Genomic DNA, 25,328 nt, shown 5'->3' with positions numbered 1-25,328 from the left:
TGTTTGGCCCATGGTTAAGCCAGGCTGCTGAAACGCTGGGGTCTGAAATCTGTTCCTGGGGAAATGTGGCAAAGCTGAGGTGCAAGCGATGGCCTGTTGCTATTGAATATAGATATTTTTATTCAAAAGTTGAGACAAAAATGAGGCTGATGTTTTTTGGGATGGCATCAAAGGGCATGATGGAGCTCAAGGGATTCCTGTGATCCCTCCATTTCCCTTTTGCTCATTGAGGGCTCTCGTTGCCACCCTGTTTTCCAGGAAGATCCCGGTGTAATGTATAGCCTGCAGAACAGGGAGGGAGCTTGCAGAAGGGGAGGGAAAAACACGTCGCCTGCGATGCGGCCGACGTGAATGGAATTGTTTTCTGCAATGAAAACTGGCCATGATTTCTGCTTCGACCCACATTGTCCTTCTTGTCCTGGCAGTTCCTCCCTCCCTTCCTTAGAACTGCAAGGAAGGAGTTTTGGGGGGAGTCTCCTCAAGTGTTTGGTGCTCTTGTCCACTCATTGTGCAAAGCCTGCCTACTTTAAATCCAGGTTAATTAAAAATGTTGGGATTCAAGGCTCATTTTGGGGATTATGCAGTGTAATTGGTTTGTTATATGATGAGTATTTGATGATCTTCGCGTTCATCATCTAATCAGGCAAAAGCCCCCATAAAGTTATAATCCCAAAAGATGTTTAATAACAATTTAGGCTATTGAAGGCTTTATTTAAGCCCATTAGGGGATTATAAACGTCGTTTTTTTTAATGGTGCCAAGAGGTAGATTCAAGGACTTCAAACACCTTTTAAAAAACAAATTACCATGATTTAAAAAATGAATGGGCCAAGGATTTCTTTCATGTAAATCCTGTAATTTAATCATTATTTTTAACTGCTTTTAAAACAATTTTCTAAAGAGGCTCAATCTTACCCGGACGGGAGGCTGCACAGCGAGTGAAAGACTTGACTGAAACCCCTTGACTTTACGGATTAGAAACGAGTGCTTTTCTTTGCACCGTGTATCTGGGGGCTGAGCCTCAATAGGTCTCCTGATACCACTCAAATGAGCCAGAGAACGTGCAACAAGCAGCATGCGGCCGCTTTATGAAGTTTCATTTGAATGGAATAACTTTCTTATAAGGCAGTGTGTGAGTTTACTGGAGGGGCTGCTTGATAAGGGGATCTAGCTGAGGAGAAGGGTGTGGGTAAGGATGTAGCTCTGTGCTTAAAACAAACGTGGCCTCACGCTGCTGGGCTTGGATTCATTTGGGTCCTGTTATTTTAAAGGCTAGTTCAAGCTCAGGTTGGAGCCTCTTGGGTCTTCTGTGTCCGTGTGGTTTGGGAATGGTGCCCGCTCTGCCCATGTGTGCCCTTTGGCTGTTGTTTGGGAAGGGATATAGGGAGAGGGTGCCGGGGTGCCAAAGGGGTTGCTGAAGACCTGGAAAGAGGAAAGGATGGGCTGAAAAAGGCAGGATTTTCTTTGCTGCCCTCTCCAGACCTTTGGGCAGGTAGGAACTGTATTTCCATATATTAGAATCTTTTTCCTTTTTTTACCCACTATTCCAAGTATTGGGTCTCCTCCTTGCCTTGGTTTTATTGTGGGCAAGGCTGTGAAAATCCCCCTGGGTGCCAGTTGCCCAAATTCCTGGGAAGGCCGCAGGGTTGTGGCCTTCAGAGGTGGCCCCCGTGTCCCCCCGCGAGCTCCTCGGTGGCCACCACCTGCCTGGTGCCACCCAGGGCTCGGGGACACCCAGCGGTCCCTTCTGCTGGCCAGGATGCTGTGGCCATGGGCTCTAACTGGATAAAAGGGGAAATTTCATTAAGGGGGAGGATAATTATGCCGAGGCTCGGTCAGAATTGAATTGGGAGCTCCAGAAAGGAGGACAAACAGGATTTAGGTAACTTGGTTTGAATTAGCTTCTTAACCCTTCCTCCTTCCCGGAGTTTGATGGAGGATGCTGCCTGTCAAAAGCTGGGACATTTTTTTTAATCTTCCTCAGATTTTTTGCTTTGACCTCCTGCCCGGCCTCCAAGGATTGCTCTGTTTTCTAACACAGACAAACTTTGCCGTTTTTCAAGGAAACAGTTTGCTCTCATTTTCCCTTTTTGGGATACCCTCAGCAGTGGCGCTGCCGTTCCACTCCCATGGTTTCTTGGAAAGCACGTGCCTTGCATATGGAAATCTTGCACCATCCTCCAGGTTGTCCGAGTTGCTGCTGAGCTGGGCTGCAAACCTCTGGTCCCAGAGCAGAGAAGAGACCCAGGGGCCACACTGGGCAACTGCTTCTAGGGAACGGGAGTCCTCGCTTTAGCTCTTCCCATGCTCTGGAGTTTGGTGTAGCCAAAGCAGCTGTTTTTACACATTTCTAATGAGGCTGGGAATTCTGTGGCTTTAACCTTTGTGGTACCTTGTCCTGACCTCCTTGTAGGTCTCGGCAATCGCGACGATCCGGGGAAGGATTTTGATGGAAGTCAGCGGCAGGGTCAGGTTTCTGCGAGCACCCCTCTGCCCGCAGGATTATTGTAGGTTTTTGCCCGTTTTCCCCCAATTTCCACCTGGGAGGCACCGTGGAGCTCGCGCAGCAGTCACCAGCACATCAAAGAGCTTGAAATGTTTGGGAGCCTATTAGTGTGTGCACATTAGCATGTACACATGGGAGGAATTTAACCTGGGAGCAGAAGCCAGGGGATACGGACAAGTCAAAACACGATAACCGCTAATTCGGATGCTAAATTACACTTGTTCTGATTGTGCTACAGCTCCGTTGGTTTGCATAACCACGCTCAGAAATGAGTTTAGCAGCAAGGCCCCTTGCAGTAATAAAGGGTTTCAGGTCAGCGTTAGATGCTGTTTTCTTCCCTCCTCACTCTTTTTGAGCTTGTGGCTGGGGTGGCTTGCAGGGCCCCTTCCCCTTTGGAATTAGCCTCCTGGAGAAACACCTCTAGGTGTTTCTGCGGCCAAAGCAGATACTCAAGCCCGAAGTGCTGCATCTTGAGGGGGAAAAGGGAGAGGGAACGTCGCAGCACCAGCCTGCCCATCTGGGAGCATCCACAGGAGTATTTGGGCAAATAATTTGAGCTACTAAGTGCTCCAAAGGAAAGCGCAGTTTGCGAGCAGGAAATGAGAGGAATTCGTGGGCTCAGTTGCTCATTATGAGGTGTTTGTTCAGCCTATCCGCTGACGCGGTTGCTCCAAGAGACTGTGCCGATTTCCAGCTCGGCCTATGTGGGTGAGAGCCAGAGCGTGCGACCTGCAGACCCTCCCGCTGTGCCATGGGTGCTGCAGACCCCCAGCAACTCGCAGGAAGCTCTTCTTGCTGCAAGGGAACATTGCTGTTGCTTGGAGAAAGTTTGCCGTGGACCATGATTTGTTCCTCCTGCCGCCGCCCAGAGTGTTCAGCTGAAAATCAGGTTTTCCGAGCGCGAGCGAGCGCATTGATGGGGCGCACCCTGCGCCTCGCAGCCCTCGCTCCCTCGCCGCGCAGCACCGAGGATGCGTGCATGTGTGCATAGGGCGAGGGCAAGCAGGCAGAAACAGCCTTGAGTTGATATGTGCTGTGTAATTTACCTCCCCGTTTGCATCATTTCCCACGTTAGGCCCATGGTGCGTCGCCGTGCGCGCGTTTCGCGTTGGTGCCGGGCCATCGTTTCGGGAAGGCGAGTTCTGCAACGCTTGCCGTTAGGGCTGCTGATTGAGGCAGGAGCCTCTGCTTTGGCACACTTCGGGTGCTATCTGCATAGCCCCGTCTTAACCAGGGGCTGGCCTGTTCTAGCTCAGCCTATCCCATATAAAATACTTGAAAAATGTGATTATTTTCTTTCCGAGGGGGAGCAAAATGCCTTCTGTGTCACGCACCATATCAGTGATGCAAAAAGCGAGGTAGTCTGATACCTTCAGGGCCGCTGACCACGTTTTGGGGCAGAATAATGTGGAGCCTGGGAATAACTGATATCTCTGGGTTCCTGTGAACAATGGGCTGTTTCAGTGCTGGCCTCAGTGGCCCCGTGGTCCCTGCGTGTGCTTGCGTGGCGAGGCTTTAAAGGGTTAAAGGCTCTGCCAGTGCCATTAAAAACACAGCTTGTGTGGGTGGCGTCGGGGTAGGAACCGCTCGCCTGGCTCGTTTGCAAGCAGTCCTCTCTGACTTCTTCCACCCAACTGGTGTTTTTGTGTTTAATTTAACAAGAAATGAGTAGTAAATGAAAGCTGCTGCCTGGAATCTCACTGTGAGCGGGTTTTGCACTTGGCTCCCCAGTGAAAAGGCAATTTGTGAAATTACGTGATAGAGTAATTAGATGAAGCCCGGGCTCCTGATTGTTGCCATGCTTGTGTGGTAAAGGTTTGCTGGGGGGAAGAGAACGGATTATTACCCTGGCAAGTTGGCTCAAAGCTTCTTCATTTATTTGTAAACAGAATATTTAGTGACCGCATAGGAAGTAGCTGTAATCACCAGCTCGTAAAGAAACCACAGCAGAGCTTTTGGAGTTTTACTGAGTGCTCATGTAAAATTTAAGCTGGGAGGCAGAATCCCTGTTAATGTAATTAGGATCTAATTTACCACCCTTTGCACACAGATGTAATAATGTCTAGATATTTATTCTATCTTTAAGCACGTTGCATGTACCTCAGTGCAGCACTCGGGGAACAGAAACAGGTGTGAGCGCTTCCCCCGTTCCTTTTTACCCTGTAAACACGCGCTGATTTAAGGGGAAATATTTACCAAAAAACGAGGGGAAAGAACGCCTGCAAATGAGGCCGTAATGGACAGTTGCCCTTTATGTACTGATGGATTTCTCAATGGTTAAGTAAATTAAAGCAAATGCTAGAAAAATCAATAGGCTCGCAGAGTCTTGGTTGTGCCTCATAGACTTCAGGACAGAATGACAGATGTGGTGCATATGACCCATTTAAGTATTAATGCTCGGGAAATTGCCTCTGCGTGCAAGGTTATAGGCCTCGGAATATTGTTAGGTTAAATTACAGACAATAACATTTGTAGGCCCGCGTGCAAGGCGGGCGTTGGGCGCCGTTGGCGCGAGGGGCGTTTGCGACGCCAGGGTGGCCGCTCCGGAGCAGCCCACGGGGCCCACGGCGCTCGGAGGCGGCCGTGGGGCTGGGTGTGTGGCCGTGGAGCGCGTTCACCCGCTGCTGTCGGGGTGCCGTGGTGTTAAAAGGCGGCGTTCCAGGTGTCCAGGGCCTGGGCGAGCCCTGGGGTGGCCTGTGGGAAGGAGGGACCCCAACGGCACGTGCGGAGCTGGGGAAGGTGACCGCCAGCCAGCGCTTTCCTGCTTCCCTGTGGGCTCTGCTGTGGGGTTTGGCCAGCGTGCAGAGGTGGCATGAGCAAGAATGGGCCCCAAATGGAGACGCCGGGGTTAATCCATCCAGACCCAACTGCTCCAGATGGGAAATGCTTCCACTCATGATTTCTGCTGCCTCCCCAAGTCCTCCTGGGAAGCCGGTGGAGACGCAGTCAATTGCTCCACGTGTCCCCTCTGGAAGGGGCCACACGGATCCATTGGATCCTGGTTCCCTGCCCCTTCCCCAAGGAGGAGGCCAGGGGAACGTGTGGGTTCCTTGCGGTGCGAGACACTTTTCTGCGCTCTCCAATGCGGAAGGTGCCTTGGAGAAACTTCTGCTATCGCCCTTGTTTCCTTGGAACAGATTGATTTCCACTTTTTTCCTCTCGCTCCCTATGATGTTACAGTACATTTGGCAGTAATCAGTTTATCCTTATTAGAAGCCGTGCTAAAAGACACAGTTGCGGAGTCAGTTCGCTCAGTTGACCTCCCCTGTTGAGCCCTGATGTGTCCCAGGCCCTACCCCTTGCAGGGAAAATGCCATCAATTACGGGGCTGGCGGGAGGCTGGGGCTGGCTGCAAGCTGCTCCGTGGGGTTATTCATCTCGGACCGAGGAAAGCTCTGGGGCTTGGCACTGTTTGTCATTCCTACCTGTGTAAAAGGACTAAGAATGGCTGGGAGAATTAACAGGGGATGAAAAATGTGGGGGAATGATTTTTGGAAGTGCTGGAGGTGACTTTGGGCTTGGACAGCAGGGGAAAGAGGTCTTGGCCACTTTGCTGCATGCAGGTTTAATGGTGTCCCCAAAGGGCTAGGTGCCTGGGACAGGGACCCAGCACTGGGCTCCAAGCTGCCCCCTGCTCCAAACAGTGCTTTGGAGCAGGTTTGGCCTGGGTTTGATCTGCCGCTATGTGCCTTTCCTCCCTAGGGAGCTTGATGTGCCTGGAGCAGGATACTCGGGAGCAAAGCCGGTGAACTGCAGAGCTTTTTCTCCTGACCTCTGGCAACGAGGGCTTGGCCTAGGGCTGGAGCTGCGGCCAGGGCCTCTCCGGAGCCAGGGTCCTCGCTGCAGGAGCCATGCTCACATCCACCCTCGGGAGCCGCGGTGTCCGTGGAGCCATGCCGTGCACTTGTGGCTGTTTCTGGAGTGTCTCGCTGCCAGGGGCCCTGCTTGCTCGTGGGTGCTGGAGGCTGCACGTGGTGCTGCCCGTGGGCACGTGGCTGCAGCGCAGCAGGAGGGGAAGGCGCCCGCCGGTCCCGCAGGCCTGGCAAGGCGGCTCTGCCCTTGTCGCGTGGAGGCCAGGGTTGTTTCTAGGACGGGTAATTGAACGTTAATACTCGTTGACGTTGTCGCCGGGCTGACATGTCAACCTGACAGGGCCCTCGCTTCGGCAGCGCTGAGCGGGGCCTCGCGGCCGCTTCCCAGGAAGCCGCCCCGCTCCGGGAGCCTTCCCGAAAGCTGCCGGAGTGGCCTGGGCGCCCCCGCGTGCGCACGCCTCGCTGGGCCCGGGAAAATAGCCTCCCCTCTATGCTACGTGTATAGGGGCAGTGCAGCAGGGGAAGAGCATCCCTAGCACTGTATCCGCGGGAGCTGTGAGACAGCAGCCCATCAAAATAGCCTCCCCTCTATGTTATATGTATAGAGGCAGTGCAGCGAGGGAAGAACATCCCTAGTGCCGCATCCGCAGGAGCTGTGAGGCACCGGCAGCCCATCAGGATAGAGACAAACAAGGGGAACTGATGAGAAGTTCCTCGAGTGGCAGAGCGTGACCAAGTTTGATGAGGTGTTTCTGATTAGCTCCGTTTCAGGAACTGGCTGACGTGAAGATGGGAGCACAAGTAACCGTGTTTTATTGTTAGGATCTTTCTGTTTTCCCCGGGATGTCAGCGAGGCCTTCAAGGCCTCACCCTTCAGGTGACCGTGTTGCGGCTGCGCTCCCAGCTCCAGACAGAGCCTTGCCGTGGGATTTTATAATCGGCCTGCAGAGAGCTCGTGCCTCCGTCACAGGGTTCCTGCAGCCGTGTCTTGCCGAGGAGGACACTGCCCAGCAAAACAAGAGGCAGACAGACCAGCATTGCGGGGCTGCTGCCGGCAGAGCCGCTTCTACTTTCTTAAAATAGACCCAAATACCGTGTTTATAGTGTTGGGCTCACCTGTGGTTGGGCTCTGCATAAACTGCTCTTAAATAGGGCCCTGGAGAACACCCGTTATCACATTTTGGTTAACATCCCTGATTTTAAAAATCCCAGTTGGCACCGGAGCCAGGAAATAAAGCTTTCATCTCTAAAGATCTAGTTTCTCTTTGTTATTAAAATAAATGAAGCTGTTAAACAAAATATATGCATATAATAGTGGGGTTCATCATCTCGTGTCATCGAAATGAGAAGTTTTACGTTTTTTTTTTAATTGGAGCAGTCATCTCGGAAGGGTTTGTGTGCAGAACAGGATCAAATGCGCCTGGTCTCTCCCGCTTGCTTTGTGACTTGTCAGCGGTGACATATTTTTGGTCTTCAGCTCCTTTCATTTAGGCCTTTGGAAAGGAAAAGAGGGTGGAGTCGGGCTTGGAAAGCAGGGGCAAGCAGGGAGGAGGCTTATGAGCATCATATTGAAACCTCAGTTAATTGATAGGTGCTCTTATCTTCTATCAAATTGGTGATCGGTGGCTGTCGCGCTGTGACTGCGCTGAAAGTGGTGAGGTGGCTGAGGGGTTTGGCCTCCCACAGCCTCTGTTTTAGAGGGTTCGGGTGGCATCCTGTGTGCGTGGGCGCTCGGAGCGGGACGAGGCCGTGGCTTTTCCACCCAGGAATGGGGTGGGTGCTTGTGACTAATTGACCTTTTCCAAACACGGCTGTGTTGGTGTCTTCCCTCCGGCAGGTTGCAGTAGATGCCCCACAAGGGGCTCACCTGGCCAAGATGAGGCAAAATTCCTTGTGTTTTCCAGGTGGGAAGGGGCCTGCCTGTTTCCACACCCGTGTCTTGGTGGAGAGGCAATGTTTGGCTTTATGGGAGAGCCCTCCCATGCCAAAACACAAGGTGTGGATCCCGGAGCCCAACCAAGTCCTCATTTCTTTGAGGCGTTTCTAAGACCCAATGTGTGAGCAAATGTGAGTTAATTTAGGGTTAAATCCAGAGATTTGAGGCAAATTGGAGCATGCTCTCTCCATCTCTTGGGAGACCTGGCCGTTGCTTGTTTGTGCTGTGCATCCTGCTGCATATGGATATCACGTGAGGAGGTCCCGTTTCTTGCTCTCATACTTGCCGCATTAGCAGGCAGGTTTCCCTGCCGAGCAGCTCCGTGATTGGCGCTGCTTCCTTTCCCGGGATTCTCAGTTGGGCTGCAGCGCACCGGCACCTTCTGCACAAGGAGGCTCCGTGCAGGGACCAGCGCTCGCCAGCCGCCCGTGGCCACACGTCACTGCGTTCCCGGTGCTCCCGCTTGCCCCGTGCTGCCGCTTACCCGGCACGACTGGAGCGGGGCCCGTGGAAGTGACTGGATAGCACGGAGCCTGTGGAGCAGCTGGGGAGGCATTTATGGGTTTCTGAAGGCCAAACCTTGCTGAGGGTCCTTATGTTCTCGTTGTGGTGCTGCTGTTTGGTACCTGCAGCAGGCTCAGGCATGCGTGGGGTGTCCCTCTCCCTTGCTTTAGACCTGTAGTAGTGATTATTGCAGATGAAATCCCTGCTTTTTGTTTTTTAATAGCCACTTATTAGATGGAGGGAGTGGCCTCCTCTCTTACACCTACCTACATGCAGGAGTTAATGGTATGGAGAGCAGCATGTAGTGGGTTTGTGGGACTTGGCAGTGGAAAGGCCTTGTGGGGCCTTTTGACAGGACCACTCTGCCTTCTACAGCTCATCCTCGAAGGCCCCAACTTCCAAGGAGAAAAAGGCAATATATGCACAAATTCCTTTGGAAGCAGCACTTTTCCCCTTTTGCAAAAGGCTTGTCCATGTTGTTCCCTCATCATGGCAAAAAGCCTTAATAAAAAGCCTTAGTATTCTTTTTTTTCTTTAAGTCCCCATAAGAGAAGAGGGGCCGAGTCATTAAAAGGCCGTTCCCTCGTTAAGGCACCGCTATTTGTCATTGTTTCGGCCGTGCTGGGGCTGTCGCTGCCCCGTGCTGGCTGGGGAAGGGGGGCGGCAAGGGGGGCACCTGGCTCCGCATGCGGCCCCGAGGCCGCCGCTCCGCTTGCCCCCCATTCCAACAGGCACCAGTTACCAGCTCAAGGAGGCTCAGTGCTCCAGGAAACCACATAATCAGCCCCAGATTAGCCTGTGCTCATCAGTTGCAGCCCAGCAAGCTGGTGGTGGTGGTGGCAGGTGAGATGCAGAGCCCCATCCGCTGCCACGGGTTTCCTTCCCGGTTTCCATCCCTTCCCTGATCCCCAAATGTGTCTTTTTGTTCCCCCTTTTTAACATGTTTCTGCTCAGGAGCCGAGGGGGCTTCACGGCGTTCCCTCGCGAGGGAATGAATATTTAATGGTGGACAGGGCATCTGCTCAAGGACTCTCCGTGCCAGCGACGAAGCCTTCCCAGAGAGCAGCCTGCCTCCTTTTCGCCTCCTGCCTTGGTATTTTGGCCTGTAGAAAATGTCCCAATCTTTGGGGTTTTGTTTGTTTTTCCTATTTAGAGACCCAGGGAGGGGAGACCCTGTCGTGGCTGTGTCCTGGGGTCAGAAGCCTTCCCAAATCACAGCAGGCTGTGTCTGTGCTGTGCACAAGTTATTCCCAAAAAAGACATTGGGAAGTCATTGCACCTGCCTGGAAGCCGTTGCAGGTGGGTGCTGGTGCGTACCCAGCAGAAGCTCCTTCATGGAGCCCCGGCCCAGTCTGGGTTTCCTTCAGCTTCCACGGAAACCTTCCCGGTAGGAGCCAGGCCTGGTGTCACCCTTGGTCATCGTCGCTGCTCGCCGTGGAGGGGCAGGGAAACGTCACCACGCTGCCCAGGAGCTGTTGGCTGCTCTTTCCCGTGTGGTTTTTCTTTTAGTCCCGTTGCCCTTGGCTGTTTTTAGGCTGTGGTTCAGCAACGAAGGTATCCTAGAGCGGGAAGGACACGCAGGGACTTAGCAGTGTGCTGCTCGTGTCCCGCTAGCCTGGGAGCAGAGAGCCCCTTGTCGAGTCACCGTGTGCGCAGGGAACGCCCGGCCCGGCAGAAATGTCCATGCAATTGCCCTGGAATGAGCAGGGAGCGGGTGCTGGAGCGGAGCACCAAGCATCCCGCTCGGGATGGAAGGAGTGGGAACAGCCGCGCCGAGGTGTGCGTGCTGTGCAAGGAATGATGCTGCAGCAGCCAGGGCTGGATTAGGCCAGTTAAAAGGTTTTTCCATCTTCTGCCTGCTGTAATATCCTGTGCAGGGGATGATCTGGACTTTTCCTTAAGCACCTTGAGTGCCGCCCTTCGGAGGGATTTGCTGGGGCCACCAGCGCGGCGCTGGCAGCGCGTCCCAGCCCGCGGCCGCCTCGCTGACCATGTTTGTGTTAGCGGGTGCCAAAACCCGCTCGCCGGCAGCTCCTGCGAGGAGCTTATTTACAAAAGGGGAAGCGCAGGAAAAGGGAAAAAGCAGAAGCACAGAACTTTTTTCTTTCTTTTTTCCTCCCCAACATAACTTGGTCATTAAAAGGCATAACCTTTGCCCATACCTCTTCCTCTCCTTTAAGCTCCCCACAAAAAAATATAAATATACACACACACGTGTGTGTGTGTGCATATATATGTATGTATGTAAATAAAGGCCTGTGACTTTGCTGATCCCATTCCAAGCGTTTTTGGCTGCCTGGTGCATGCAGGGCCCCCCCAGCCTGGTGCTTCTTTCCGGGTGCAGCCTGTGCAGGATGCAGGCCCGGGCTGCTATAAATTCAAGCTATGTTCCTAGGCTCCACCATGCCCTGCTTTTGTCATGCAAATGGCAGGCACAAAGTGTCCCTTTGATAATGTGCAGCCGGGAGACAAAAAAAGCATTCAGGGAGACGGTCAAACTAATTCAGAAAGTGGGGGGACAATAAGAAAGCATTAGGGATCGCTCCCGAAATTGCACCCCGCATAAGCTTATGGGGAGCAAGTGTGAAGAGGCGAAACGGGGGCCAAGTGCTGGAGCCGGGCAGGCTCCTGCACTGGGGCAGAGCTGCCGGGCGTGGGACGAGGCTGCACAAGGGGAGCCCTTGGGGGGCTGCACGGACCACGTTTGGGTGAGGAGGGGCCCTAAGGTGCAGCCCTGGCCCTGACGCCTGTGTTTGCTGCGGCTCTGCCCGCCGGAGCACCTCGGCCGCGTGGGAAGGGCAGAGGCTTTTGCTTTGAGTTGTGCCCTCCAAGCGCCGTTCATAAAGCGGCCAAGAGATGACGGAAAGTTGCGTTTTTCTCGGTGTCACTTTGATTTCTTTGTTACTGCTGAAACGGCCGCTCTGACTCCTATTTTGCATAGTTATTTTTACCTTTTCGCGCGTTCCTTAACTGTCTGCGTTAGCCTGGGCAAATCCCCCCGGGATAATTTTCAGCTGCGTGCGGCCTTTGATGGCGTTATTAAGCGATCGCTTCAGCACTCAGTCATTATTAAAGGCAGTAATAGGGAGCCTCCAAAACATGTTAGTGGTGCCAATGCTGTGTGGGATTTATGGCGAGGGGAAGGCAATGGGCGCTGTGTTCCAGGGCGGCCCGTTTCCTAATGGAAAGGCACAGGAGTTCCCGGGAAATAGCGGATTTGTCGCTCCCGTTTGTTGCCAACTCTGTTCCCACAAATGCCTCCTGTGCCCGCCTGCTTCCAACCAGCCCTCCCTGTGACCATGAGGAGCTGGGAAGGAGGCTGGGCCTGCCCGAATCCCAGGAATTGCGGCCTTGGTGCAGGTGGAAGGGAAATGCATCTGGCGGGACATGGTGGTGGCCCAAGGGGGTTCCCTTTGCCCCGCTCACGTGCTCCGATTCCCACCCCGACCTTGCAAACCAGTGAGCACTGGGAGCTGACAGCGGCGCGGGGGCTCCCGGGGCTGCGCGAGCGGCCCGTGCGCTGCTTTTAGGCACAATTGCAAACACGCGCGTGCAGATATGTGTATTTTATCCACACATCCGGGTGCCTTGTGGTGCCGTTAGCCCTGCCGGGCACAAAGCACCCCAAAAATGAAGGTGAGGACTGCGGGCAAGGGTCCCAGTCCCCCCATTGAGGCTCGTTGCTTCTGAGCCCGCACAGGGGCAGCTCGTGCAGCGCTCCGGCGTCTCCCGCCGTCGCGGCGCTTCCAGGTGCCTCAAACGGCTCGTGTGGCGTCGGGCGCAGGGAGCTCCCGCCAAGGGGGATTAGCCGAGGTCTCCTGGGCATCCTGTGACGGTGGCGCTCGTGGTTCTCCTGAAGTTAAAGTCGATGCTGTGCTAGGGTATGGAGTAAAGCAGCCCAGTATGACCTTAAGCGCACCGCAATTTAAGGAATTTGGGGTTTGGGACTTCTAAAGTAATTATTTCTACAGTGGCTGTGTTATTCTGGTGACTAATTTTATCCAGTCTTGTCTATTTGGGGGCAAAAAAAGTGCAGAACAATTGAAAATTGCTTAATGGAGACGGAGTTTGCAATTCCAATAGCTAGAGGCTGTCTAGTAATTATTGCTTGCTGCATGAAATTAGACACAGTTTGTTCAATTACTTAAAATTAGATCACGTGGAAGGTGGCAAAGTGAAATAAGGAGGGGAAAAAAAAAAGAATAATTTTGTCCTTGCTTGATAGTAAAGTAACAAAGCGGGAGTGAAGTGATAAAGATGAAAAAGTTACAACCTTTTCATTTGGAGTCTCTCAAAGAGAGGCTAAATGTTGTGTCTGGATAGAGGGACCTGAGTCAAGCACCACTGTTTGCTGTGGAGGAACGTGCACATAATGCAGGCTGTAAAATTGTCACTGCGTTTTTGCATGTTGGAAACACAAGCTGTCTGTGAAAATAAAGTTCCTTTCCCTGTTTCCTGCACTGCTCTACGGTTCTGTAGCCCTGGGAGCTTCACGTACAGGCAGGGAGCAGAGAGGAGTTGAGGGACACGCGGGTTATCCGTGCGCCGAATATCACCAAACAGGGGTTTTAAGAGAAGCGGAGGCTTTCTGGGGTGCCAGCTGCGTGCATATAAATGCCTATACGTGTATATACACACACATATATTCACCCGTTTCACTGCATCGCTGCTGGTTTTGGTAGCGAGGCCGAGCACCAGGCAGGGCCCTTTGAAACGGACCCATCAGGCAGGAGAAATAGAGCCCGAACCCCACGTTTGGTGACGGGAGGTTCCTCGGTCACGTAGCCCTCCCTTAGGCTTCAGATTAGGCTGTTTACAAGAACATATAAAATCTGCTCAATAGTTATGATAGCAATAGGGTTGCTGAGTTTTACGAGGTTTTAAATTCCTGCGCTGTGCAAGGGCTTGGGTTGTGTCTCTCGTAAGGCTCCGTGGGCGAAAGCATCCCGAGCGCGCCGGGAAAACAGTCGGAACTGCGTGGGGTGGGCAGCCCTGAGCCCCCGTTCGCCCGGCTCTGAACACCTTGATGGGATGAATGTCCTGATAAGAAGGGTCTGGTGGCCAGCCGGGTCTCAACCCTGTGTCCGGACAATGTCCTGCTGGGGCCTTCGGGACCGGTGGCTCCTGCCGCAACGCCGGGCTCTGCGGAGGGTCCTTCCCTTTGGAGGCAGCGGCCCCATTTTGGCGAGGAAAGGGTGGCAATGGGCAGCGCTGAGCTGGTTTTTTAAGCAATTTATTTGCGCAGAAGTGAGTTTTCTGAGAGAGCCATCGAGTTCTCACAAGAAACTTAATCGGGGTTTATTTTTAATGTTAGCCTCGGTGGAAACGGTGCTGCCTGCCCTTCGGGATGAGCGCAGCTACGAACGGCTCGCGGTTGCCCTCGCATTGGCCTGTGCGCAAAGCCCAGCATTTGGGTACGCGCAGGATGATGCCCTTCATCTTCCCCAGTTATTTTGGGGTGTTCCAAGCCCGCCCCGAGTCGGCGCGGTCTGAGCGGAGCCCCTGGCTCGCGGCGAGCGCGGCAGCTTTGCAGCCAGTGCAGCCAATTCCCCGGGGAAGGAACGGAGGTGCCGCCGCATCCTCAGCGGCTCCTTCTCCACTCCGCTAATCTTGGTAATTGGCTTGTCTTTTACTGCCATTAATTAAATGATGTAGTAGCCCATTAATAATTACAAAAGAGTGACACACCTCAGCATTTTCACCTTTCGGTAATAGATGTCACACTTCTGTTTTTACTATTTTTTTTTTTGAAATAAGATGCAGGCGAAGGAAACATTGTTTTAAACGTATGTGTTTATTTTGGTGTCTTATAGCACCCTTACCCCTCAGAAGAACAGAAAAAGCAGTTGGCACAAGACACAGGGCTCACTATACTGCAAGTGAACAACTGGTAAGTAAGTTTTTAGTGTTTCTGCGGGGCGCCGGGCCCCGCGGGCACTCCGTGGGGCGGGAGGGCCGGGGGGGACCGCGCGACTGCCGCTTGTCCCTGGGGCAGGAGCCCCAGAAAAGCGGGAACGGCTCCTGTTTATTTCCCGTTGTCGCTGCATCACAACGGAGGTTTCTGCCTCTGCGCTGGGGCAAGTGTCATATCTGAAGTGCATTGCAATCTAATACCTTGTAAAACCAAGTGTAGCTAATTAATTGTCCTAATATTTTTAGATTAGTGTTTATGATGGGAAACCTTATCCTCTTTGAAGTAATACCCAGAAAATGGCCAAGGCAACCAGCAAGCCTGCTGGGGAGGACGGAGGGAGGGATGCCAGTTTGCAGACAAAAGTATCTTTTCCCGTTCAATAAGTGTCAGAGATTAATATTACTGAAGCTCTGATTACATGGCCTAATCCATTTTAGTGAATAAATTTGGTCTCGATGTCCGTGGCACCTACATTACCAAACCCTCCTCTGTCAGAGGCACTCAGAGCCTATGGGAGAGATTGCAGATATATTAAACCCCATTACAGAAAATGTAATTTCTGTCAATATAATCCCGTGTATTCTTCAATTTAGTACTTTGGAGATAACAAGCTACTTACAATATATTTGCCTTGGGAGGATTAATTTAGCAAGAGCGCTATCTGGGCGGCGCAGGCGGCTCGCGCAGCGCGGCTCGTCCGGGTTATCGACGGCCCTGACCCTGCAGCCGCCCGGGCAGAGCCGCTTTTGAAGCCCTTTAAGACACCGAATAAAGGAGGAAATAAAAACCCCAAATACTTAAGTGCATGTGAAGCACGTTCCCAAGGGGTTCCCTTTCAAAAGGAGGCAAAAGACACTAAATAGGTAGGGAAAAGGGAGTTTGCAGGGGAGGAGGCGGCGCGCGGGATTCCCGGCCGGTGGAGGTGGGTGGGGAGCTGGGGAGACGGAGGCCATGGCAGAGCACGAGGGGCTCAGGGACCTGCAGAGCCAACGGCCCACTATGGGGCCACCTCTTCCCAATGGTTTTCCCCCAAATCCCTTCCCCTGCGGTGCGGGAAACGCGCTCCTTTTTGCCCCGACTGTTTGCTGCTAACGTGTCGTTCAGGGCCTGCTCTTTTCCTCGGCTGTCTCCCGAGTTATCCAGCCCCAGCTCTGACAAAATCTTGCCTTCCTCCTTAGATTCTCCAAAACTTGTTAACGCACATGTACATTTTTGTATTAATGATGAGTCACTGTAAATCACTGTTGCAGAGATTAAATAGAATGCTGAAGGGCAGGCTGGGTGCAGATCAGTCATAAATTATTGGCAGCAACACAGCATGTGGGAATACATGAAATGTGCATGAAAAACATAAACTCATGTCTGGTAGCATGGTAGTTAGCCCGGACTGGGAATGCTGGATTTTCTGGATGGAATTATAACTTTGCCACAGCGAAGCTAGTGAAGAGAGCATTTGTTTTCCGCAGATTGAAAGCATTTGAACGATTCTTTGGGTCATATTTTGGATGCCTTCACAGCATCCGCTGGTCGCATGCTTCGGCCTGCTGCTCGCAGGAAAAGCGGTGCTTTTCACGTGCCCTGTGCGCGGTGGTGCCCGCGGCTGCGAGCGCCGCGCGCCTTCGAGACGTTGCCGCTCCAACCCGAGACGCTTTTCCTTCTTTTTTAAGCAGTCCCATCCTCTGCGTGGGGGGCTTTTCTCCCTTTTGGAATTGCCGGGGATTTTGCCTGTGAATCAGCTGGGCTGCTTTATGGGGCACACCCGGTTTGGGTGTTTCTGTTGCGGGAAAAGGGACCCGCTACCCTATGGCAAAAGAATAATAAAGACCCATCCCTTGCAGTGCTGAGTTCAGTGTGTGATTGGCCTAAGCAAAGTGCTGGGCTTTTTGTCCTGCATGTTGGACCATCCCCTTGCATGTTGGACCATCCGCGTTACGGAGCGGGATGTGCCAGGAGAGCGGCCAACACCTGGATTCCGTGCCCTTGGCTCCCTCGGATGCCGGGTTGGGACGTGGTTTCCTAGGCTGGCCAAGCGGTGTCGTTGTATGGGTGTAAATGGGAGAGGAGGAGGAGGCCTGTGGCGAAGGCTCCGCCGGAGCGCGCGGCTCCCGCTCCTCTTCAGCTTCATCTATCGCTGCTTTTTGTTGCCGTAAACAGATTAAACCGGAAAAGGTCAAGATGCAATTTGAGTCTGTGTAATAACATAACAAATACTTTGCTCAGTAATCAGATACAGTAAATACAAGTACTTATTTACTTGTAAATGTTAAAACATTCACAAATTATCCTCTCGACTTTAGCGGTGCCAGCTTAATCAGGGAGCGTCGGATTTTGGAGGCTCTGCTGCTTTCTCTGCTTCCCGTAATTCGATAACACATTTGCAGATTTTAAGCACTGCTTGGTTAATGGGAGCACGTGTGAAAGCAGGAAAAAGAGAAGTGAGAGGAAATATATATGTATATATACAATTGGCACTTGCAGCGTGCATGTTGTGTGTGCTATTGCAAGGCAAAATAAGACGGTGTGTGTTGGTGATGTGAAAATCTTGCTCATCCTCCCCCAGGAAGACGCCCGTCACGAAATGCCAAGCGCAGCATCGTGAAGGGCTCGTGCTGGCTGGGTGCTGGGCCCCGGGAGCAGTCCCGCGGCCGCGCGGTGAATGAGCTCTCCTAAACGCGCCATGTGCCGTGCTCTCGCAGCAGATTTTTGCATTTATGTTTTCACTAAGTCTTAGCTAATTGTTATGCCTTTCACCTTGAATGCCAATTGTGATAGTAATGCCGCATCTGTAGCGCGTTCCTCTGTTCTTAAATTACAGCAATCAGGAGCGCTCGCTAGGTAAAGTACTGTGTAGTTACTCGTAAGAAAATACTGAAATCGGGCAAAAAGTGTTTGGCCTTGGCCAGGGCTGGTGAGCCACCAAAGTGCCCTTAGAGAAGCTGAAGCCAGGGGACACAGTTGCCATCGGGTCCCCTCTCTGCAGAGGAGCCTGTTTTGCTGGAAACCCGCAAATACGTCGGGTAAGGAACTGGAGGGAAGGGTGCTGCACCGCGGTGGCGAGCAATGCACGGGGTTTGGGGCTCCTCTTGGGCAAAAGAGGGGCTTTTATTGGGGGGAAAAAGGCACCCTTGGTGTGATACCTGTGCCTGGGTGTCCCTGCTGGAGCTGGGGGTTGGACTGGATGATCTCCAGAGGTCCCTTCCGACCTCAACCCTTCTGTGATTCGGTGGCATCAGGAGAGCAGGAGCAGGGGAGAGCGGCGGGCCGCGTTCTCTCTGCAAGTCGGGCCCTGGTCTGTTCCTGTCAGATTCCTGTTCTGTGCGGGCGGTCGGGGCCCAACGAGAGCCCCTCTTGCCCGCACTGCGCCGGCAGCTCGGGAAGACCCAGCCCGGGGTATGAAAAATGGGGCAAATGCCGCCTCCCAGCTGGATAGAGCCATTTTCCGCTCTCAGAAATGCACCGCGCCAGAGGCAGATGGAGGGGAAGTGCCTTGGAGGGCGTGCGTTTTGCCCTGGCTGCCCTTAAACGGGGCTGCTGAAGTGATGGATGGCTGTCGGTGCCAGCCAGCCAGCTAACGAGTCGCCTGGTTTTTCAGCTTATTTTGAAAAAGAAAAGAAACAGCAGCAGATACTGCTGGGGAAAAAAAAAAAAAATAAAAAGCATTACTCCGGCAGTCCTTCTCAAAATCTAGGTCATGTTACAGTTTCATGGGTTATTATTATTTTCCCTCTGCCCGGGCCGCGTAGTCCTTGTGGCTCTTTGGCTAATGACAAAGTGTGGTGGTTGAGATGCAGCAAGAGGAATTGCTGCTTAACCCCGAGCTGCCCGGGGCTGCTGCTCCGCTGGAGCCAGGGGCTCCCTGCCGGGGGGCTGGCCAGGAGCTCGGGTGTCCCGGGGTCTCCCGCACCGCTCTGGGTCTCCTCGGACCTACCCGAGCGTGTTGTGTTTCCCCCATTTTGGGGGCTATCAGTTCCCCTTGCCGGGATCGCGTGCCGTAAGGAGCAGGGTTACAAGCCAGTAGCTGGCCCTGCTCAATGGAAAATTCCCTCCAGGTGAAAATTCCCTCCAGGCAGGTTGTTGGGAGTGCTGTGGGGCAGCGCTCGGGAAGAGGCCGTCTCGGTGGGGAGGTTGCCAAGGCGGGCGAGTTTTGGGGGGTTGTGCTTCGGAGCTGTGGTTTTATGACCATCTTTTGCGACTCCTGCCGAAACAAGACAAGAAAAGGGCAGCAGAAAGCCCCAGTGTGGTTTGAAAGCGCTCCACAGGTGCCCACATCCCACGGAACGCACCGAGGCGCTGGCGCCCGTGGCCTCCGGAGCAGTAGGGAGGACCAGGCTGCAGGAATCGGAGCTTCCCGCGTGCACCTCCAGTGGATTCCTTGCGGAGCGGGTAGGAGCGATGCTGGAGCGGGCTCCCACGTCACATGGGGATCACAGCTCAAGCGCAGGGGCCCATTCCATGTTCTCCTCCATGGGGTCCTTTCCCCCACGGGCCTTCTCGGGCGTTTTTGGCTGCTGACTCTCCAGGTCTCCTCTTCTGCCATGCGGTTATTCCTTCCCTATTCCCGTGCAGCCTTTTGGGGAGCGCGCAGGGATCCGCCTGTGCGCGGCCGGAGCCTCTCCCGGGCCTGGAGGTGAGTGGGGCCACGTGACGCTTGTGAGGCCGGCCCTGCAGCCCGGCTCAGCAAAGCAGAGCTGGACTGGGAACAGGGAAAGGCCCTCCCGAGGCTCCCCCAGCACCGCGCTCACGCGAGGGCAGCACCGGGAGCCGCTTCCCGCCGGGAGCTGCGTCCCGCAGGCCCTGGAGCGACGCAGGACGCGGCTCCGGCGGCCTCGCCGCTCCCGTCCCGCTGCTGCCCGCGCCGGGGTCGCGCCGTCCTGCTCCGAGCCAGCAGCTATTTTGGAAAGGGAGCTGCCGAGCCGCACATGGCTTTCATTAGTGCTTTACATCAAATTTGTCAGCTAATTAGTGGTTTTTCATCACTAGTTTTGCATAGTATTTTATTTGCTCGCTCTTCAGTACTGTCCTGCACCGGCGCGGCCCCGTGCGCCCGGCGCGGGAGGAGCCCGGGCTCCAGGCTGCCCGGCTCCGCGGATCCCTGCGCTTCTGTTCTCCCCTTCTCCTCCTCCTCCTCCACAAATAAAGGCAGCACAGAGAGCAGGGATTGCTAATGACTGCTAGTTAGGGGTCATTAAGCTCACTAACTGACCTCGGGACCAGAACTTCTTAATAACTGCTCTAAGAGCTCTTTTAGCGTTTCTTCCTCGTTTCGGGGATGGGGAGATGGGATTGCCATTCAAAAGTCTGCATTTATTTTTGCCGTTCATAATTGCAGAGGGAGCTTTATTTATTTATTTTATTTTTAAGGCGGCCTTTAAAACATTTGAAAGCAGCCTGCAAAGTAACTCCCAGGGCTTTCTTTTTCCGTTGCGTTAACTGACTCCTTTTAAAAAGCCGTGGAAAAACAAATTCGCAGGGAAATATTTCGCAATAAGGAATAAAGCAGTTAGCGAGGTGCAATAAACCCGGAATCGGCGTTTATGGCGCACTTTTTCATTTAAATTGTGTCTATTCGAGATAAGCCGGTTAAGCATCAGGGGATTAAGCGGTGATTGGAGAAGGTTGCTTTGCTGCTCCATGGAGGCGCGGAGCCGGAGCGAGGCCGGGGGATCCTGCGCCGCTGGGAAGGACTTGGGCTCCATGGCATCTTCCCCCACAGGAGGCTGTAGAGCCGGGCTTTGCAGGGATGCTTTGTGTTTGGCAAACAAATTCAGGAATGCAAGGGGGAGAGGGTTGCTTCTTCCTCCATGGAGTAGGGACTGGTGGTCGTGCGCGTTGGGGGCGCAGGGGCCACGTTGGGACAGCGACACTGGGCAAGCGGCCCCGTGCGGGAGGCCAAACGTGGGACTCCTGGCCCAGCAACCACCCCTCGTCCCCAAGAAGGGCTCTGAGGAGCCGGGAAGGGCCTCGCTGCGGAGCTGCCCGGGAAGCGCCGGCTGGTGCAGCCCGAAGGGGGCCGGGAGAAGTTTGCGCTTGAAAAAAATAAATAGCAGCGGCCTCAAACGCCTGTGTTTGCCCAACTGTTCAAATGTCTCTGCTGGGCCAGATCCTCCCCTTTGCAAAAAAAAAAGAAAAAAAAAAAGTGTGTGTGTGTGTGTATATATATGTATATATGCACACACAGAGGCATGCATGTATATATACTGCAAGAGCGGCTGCACCTCCTTTGGTCTTGGAAAGGGCTGCAGCTTGTGCGCCAGAGACCCCGTTTTGCCGCTTCTTAGAGGGGGGAGAAACCCCTCCACGTCTGTGGAAAAGTGTCCCCAAACGGAGCTCTCCTCCTTGCGAGAGCCTCACACAGCGATCCGCTCCCGAGAGCAAAGTCGGGTGGGTGTTTTAGGAAGTTTTGTGCTTAGTCGTATTCCGAGAAAACTAAGTTTGAGGAGCACTGAATGTAAAAGTACCTGGTGATTTGGGTTCTGATTCCTCCCTGTTTTTAAAAATCAAGGTGCTTTGGGGTGTTTTTTCCTCCCCAAAGAGGGATGAACGTGCACGCACAGGAGGAGGGGTAGCGAGAGCCCTTCTGCTGACTTTTTGTCCCACTGTTTTTGCTGGTGCTGCTTCCAATGGGCATTTTGGAAATGCAGATCGTCATGGAAAGCCCTTCCATCAAAGGGAGAAACAGAGAGGCTGAAGAAATTGTCCCTGTGGCTGCACGTCTTCCCGGCCATGGCCGAATTACACTTTTGCTAGCAAGGAGTCCTCGAAAGTGATTTATAAGCGTGACAGAAGTGCCTTGTGCTCTCTCGGGGCAAGAGACATTAAGAGTTTTAATCTGGTGGGTTCTTATGAATTCCAGGTTTGGGATGCAGGAAGAGACTTGAAAGTGAATGCTTTTTTTCTTTCTCTTTCTTTCTCTTTTCTTTTTCCTCTTTTTTTTTTCAATGCATTGCAGTTTGGAGTGGACTATAATGCAAAGTAAAGCGCTGTGTGTTACAAAGGCAGGGAGGATGGGACAGAAGGTTAAAGGGCATCCTGGAAACAAACAGCTGGACCAGTTTATTTAAACAGATACAAGGATGGGGAGCTGACCTCCGTTTGACTTCTAGGGGGAGGAGCAAGAATGTCATTTTATTACTTTGCCCAGAAGGGAAATGTTCTTGTGTCTGAATTCCCCCCGAAGACGTCCAAACACAGGGCGGTTCCGCAGAGCCGCTGCTTGGAGGGAGCGGGACGGGGGCGACCGCTGGGTACCTGCATGGAAAACCTCCCTAAAGCAGCCCCGGGCGGGCGGTGGCTCCCTGGAGACTCCCCAATGGATCATTTTGGGAAAAGTCTTGCTGGGCAAGTCGCAGCAAAGCCAGCCCTGCTCCCCCGTCGCCTCCGAGGCGCTTGGGCTTTGCTGCGGGAGCTGGAGGAATCTGTGTGTGCAAACCAGTGGACGCCCTCGGCGTTTCTGCTTCCTTCTTTGGGAGGAAACTTTTGGCAAAGGGGGGTTCGGGGCAGCCTCTGGTGGCCCCCCAAAATCCCCCCTCGCACTGCAGGAGCGGCCAGGCTTCAGGCTTGTTGTTTTACTTGGGAGAGTTGCTGTGCAAATTGCTTTCTGCAGATGCAGATTACAGATATTAAACAATTTTCTAATTGGTCATGGAGCTAAGGCAGCTAATGGGGGGAAAAAAGCACGTTTTTTTAATTGCTTATTTCACGTGCTGCTTGTGCTACACCTGTGCTTATAATGAGAAAGGAGAATTAGTCTAACCTTCTGCTCCCGTGATTCGGATTTTCACGGTTTGTACAAGATAATGATAAACTGATTCGCAACAGCCCGGGCTGGAGTTGGGGCTTTTGCTTCCTGATTCTCCAAGAGGCGAGCGCAGAAACTGCCCCAGCGCTGCTGCTGACAACCCACCACCCAATCCCTGTTTCCAGAAGGTTTCCCAGCGTTTGCACCTTTGCGGGATGGAGCCGGCCTGGCCCATTCCAGCGGGACAGGTTGGATGAGGACTCGCATCTCACTTAGTTTCTGCAGGACTTTATGGAAGCTGGCCAGGAATGGGAGCTACGGGAGCTGTGGGAGCCCAGGGTGGTCCTCCTTCCTTTGCAAGTAAATAGGGAGGAATGCTTTTCTGTCCGTCTTTCTGTCCGTCTCTCTCAGTTTTTATCTCCTTTGAAGGCTGCTTTAGAAGAGTTCTCTGCAAACAAAAATGGGCATGGAGCTCCTTTTGTTTGTTTCCCCTGTTTTCTGCTTCCTTTTCTGATTAAGAGGAGCCACGGGAGGAGTTCTCCTGGTGGTGACGCTTTTGTGGCCCTGGATGTGAGCGCCCTGTGTGGAGGGGACTGCTGTGATTTCTCGCCGTGCTTTGATCCAACTTCATTTGGAGCAGTTTTCTCCCCCCAGAGTAACAGCGACGAGATGAACAGAGGTTAAGTGCTGAAAAAAAAAAATAAAGAGGAAGGAGTAGGGCCACTCACAAGTATTTTTGCAATGGACTCTACCTTTTTTTGTTGTTGTTATTCTTGTTATTATTTCAGAAGCTGCTCTGCTTTTCCGTGTTGGCGGGGAATTTTCRGTAGTCCCGTAATTGCAGTTTAACAAGATGTTTGCTGTAAATGGTCAGGCCGAGCTGGAGAAAACAGGATTATAAATTCAATTACTGTAAAGCCCTGACCTCGCCTTGACCCCCTCGGGCTGTGCGCGGGGCGGCGGGGGAGCAGGGGGAGCCCACCAGGACACGGACACGGCCGCAAGGAATGCGGCGCCGCGTGCCCCAAAGCTCCCGCCGCTCCCCCGCGGATGGTGCTCGCCCGCTCCTAGGGCTGGGGCAGGATTTAGGGTTGCGAGAGGTAGGGTTTGCGTAAAAGGTACTGTGAAAACGGGAAGAAGGAAGGCAGGGAATGCAACGTGGCCCACTTGGGGAGGTTGGGGATGYCCTCAGGAGCATCTCGGCTCTTCCTCCATGGGGCGTCCCGCGTTCCATGTGGGAAGGAGCAGGGCAGGCGCCGGGTCTCGTTCCCAAGGAAGGGGCGGCGGGGTGCAAAGCGGGGCAGGATGGAYGGAGGGGCTGGGGGCCTGAGCTCGCGGCAGCCACGTGCGGCCCCTCCGCTAACCACGTGCCCTCCTCTTTCCTGTCTGCTTGCAGGTTTATTAACGCGAGAAGAAGAATAGTTCAGCCCATGATAGACCAGTCCAACCGAGCAGGCAAGTCCCCCGCAGCAGCTGGACGAGTCCTGCGGGCCAGAACCACCCTCGAACCGGTCCCCGGGTCCCTGATCCTTTCATGCTAACTCAGGGTTGTGGAGGGAGACACGGTTAAAAGCCAAAAAAGAACCCGGAATGTGCTGCGTGCCGGGCGCCTCCGAGCACATTTGGGATTCCTGGGAGCTGGTTGTGCTCCCAGCGCGCGCTCCCCGGTGCCTGGCTTGGCGGGGAACTGCCGTAAACTTTATTACCTGTCAAAAGGGCAGAGGGGTCAGAGGCGCTTGTGGGACTCAGTAAAGTTCAAAGCCGCTCAGTGAGGTAGAGCCTGATGTGCTTTAACAACCCCGGGCAGCTTCCTTCTGGAGYCGCCGTTTCATGTGCAGCCACAGCCCGGCGCCCAGGTAGCGGCACTCGGCCCYGCGCCTTTGGGCTCCCCCCTGGGGCTCCCGGTGGGTTTCCCGGGACAGCGGGTGTTTTTCCCCGTGCGTTTCCCGTGCCGCAGCCTTGGCCGGCAGCTTGGGCGGGTATTTCCCCGCGAGGAGCAGCGCTCGGCCTTGCTCCTGCTTGCCRGGCCCTCTGGCCACGCTGTGCAGGCCACTCGGGCCGTTTCAGCTCCGTGCCGTGCACATGTCCCGGGCCCTGCTCTTACGGGGACGCCCGAGGGTAACTTAACACACTGAGAGCTGCGCGGGGCCGCTCGAGCCATAAAATCCGGCTCCTCGGCAGGTCCTGCCATTGACGTCAGCGGCCGCGGCAGCTGGAGCCGGGGCTCGCCGCGGTCGCTCCCTCGCGTTGCTGACTTCGCTTCGAACCTCCCGCTTGCTTCTGCCCCCTCTTCCTCGCTGGCAGGCGAGCCCCGGGCGTGCCAAGCCAAAAAGCAGGGCTTTGGTGGGGCTGTTGGCCCCCGTGAGAGCGCGCGGTGGCCGGTGGGCGCGCGGCGGGGCGGTGGTGCCGCTGGTAACGCTCCGTGCTGTGCGCTCCCGCAGTGAGCCAAGGAACGCCGTACAACCCCGACGGGCAGCCCATGGGCGGCTTCGTGATGGACGGGCAGCAGCACATGGGCATCAGAGCGCCAGGTAAGGGGCACTCGGGGACGCAYGGGGACGTCGCTGCCGCGGCGCCGCACTGCCCGCCCTGCTCACCGCCCGGCCTCTTCTCCTGCTCCTCTCTCCCCGCAGGACCCATGAGCGGAATGGGCATGAATATGGGCATGGAGGGGCAGTGGCACTACATGTAACCGCCACCGAGGGCACCAGTGGCAAAGCCAGGGGGACGTAAGTACCACCAGGGGCTCGCGCCGCCTCCTTGCCTCCCGCGCGCGGCCCGTGCCGGTGCCACCGCGCTGCCCGACGGCGCTGGGCAGGGGGGGACGCTGGCAAAGGGAGGGGGAAAGGGCCCGTTGTCCTGGCAACGGGCTGATTTGCAAAATGTGAGCGGTCGGCGGCGGCGCGGGGAGAGGAAAGA

General features: G+C 54.2%; 1 protein-coding gene across 1 annotated transcript in view; it reads left to right on the top strand.

The window, feature by feature from the left end:
• Positions 1–25,122, top strand: part of MEIS1 (Meis homeobox 1) — a 66,485-nt gene extending 41,363 nt beyond the window's left edge. Inside the window, exons 9-12 of the mRNA XM_026034004.1 lie at positions 14,571–14,647; positions 23,806–23,864; positions 24,851–24,940; positions 25,043–25,122. Coding sequence (XP_025889789.1) covers positions 14,571–14,647; positions 23,806–23,864; positions 24,851–24,940; positions 25,043–25,101 — 285 coding nt within the window. The 3' untranslated portion in view covers positions 25,102–25,122. The remainder of the gene's footprint in view (positions 1–14,570; positions 14,648–23,805; positions 23,865–24,850; positions 24,941–25,042) is intronic.
• The last annotated feature ends 206 nt before the right edge of the window (positions 25,123–25,328 follow it).

The sequence above is a fragment of the Nothoprocta perdicaria genome, unplaced genomic scaffold (genome assembly GCF_003342845.1).
Source record: "Nothoprocta perdicaria isolate Ctin4 unplaced genomic scaffold, notPer1 scaffold_138, whole genome shotgun sequence".
NCBI lineage: Eukaryota > Metazoa > Chordata > Aves > Tinamiformes > Tinamidae > Nothoprocta > Nothoprocta perdicaria.
Note: the sequence above shows the minus strand (reverse complement) of the source record. Positions and strands in the feature narration are given on the sequence as shown.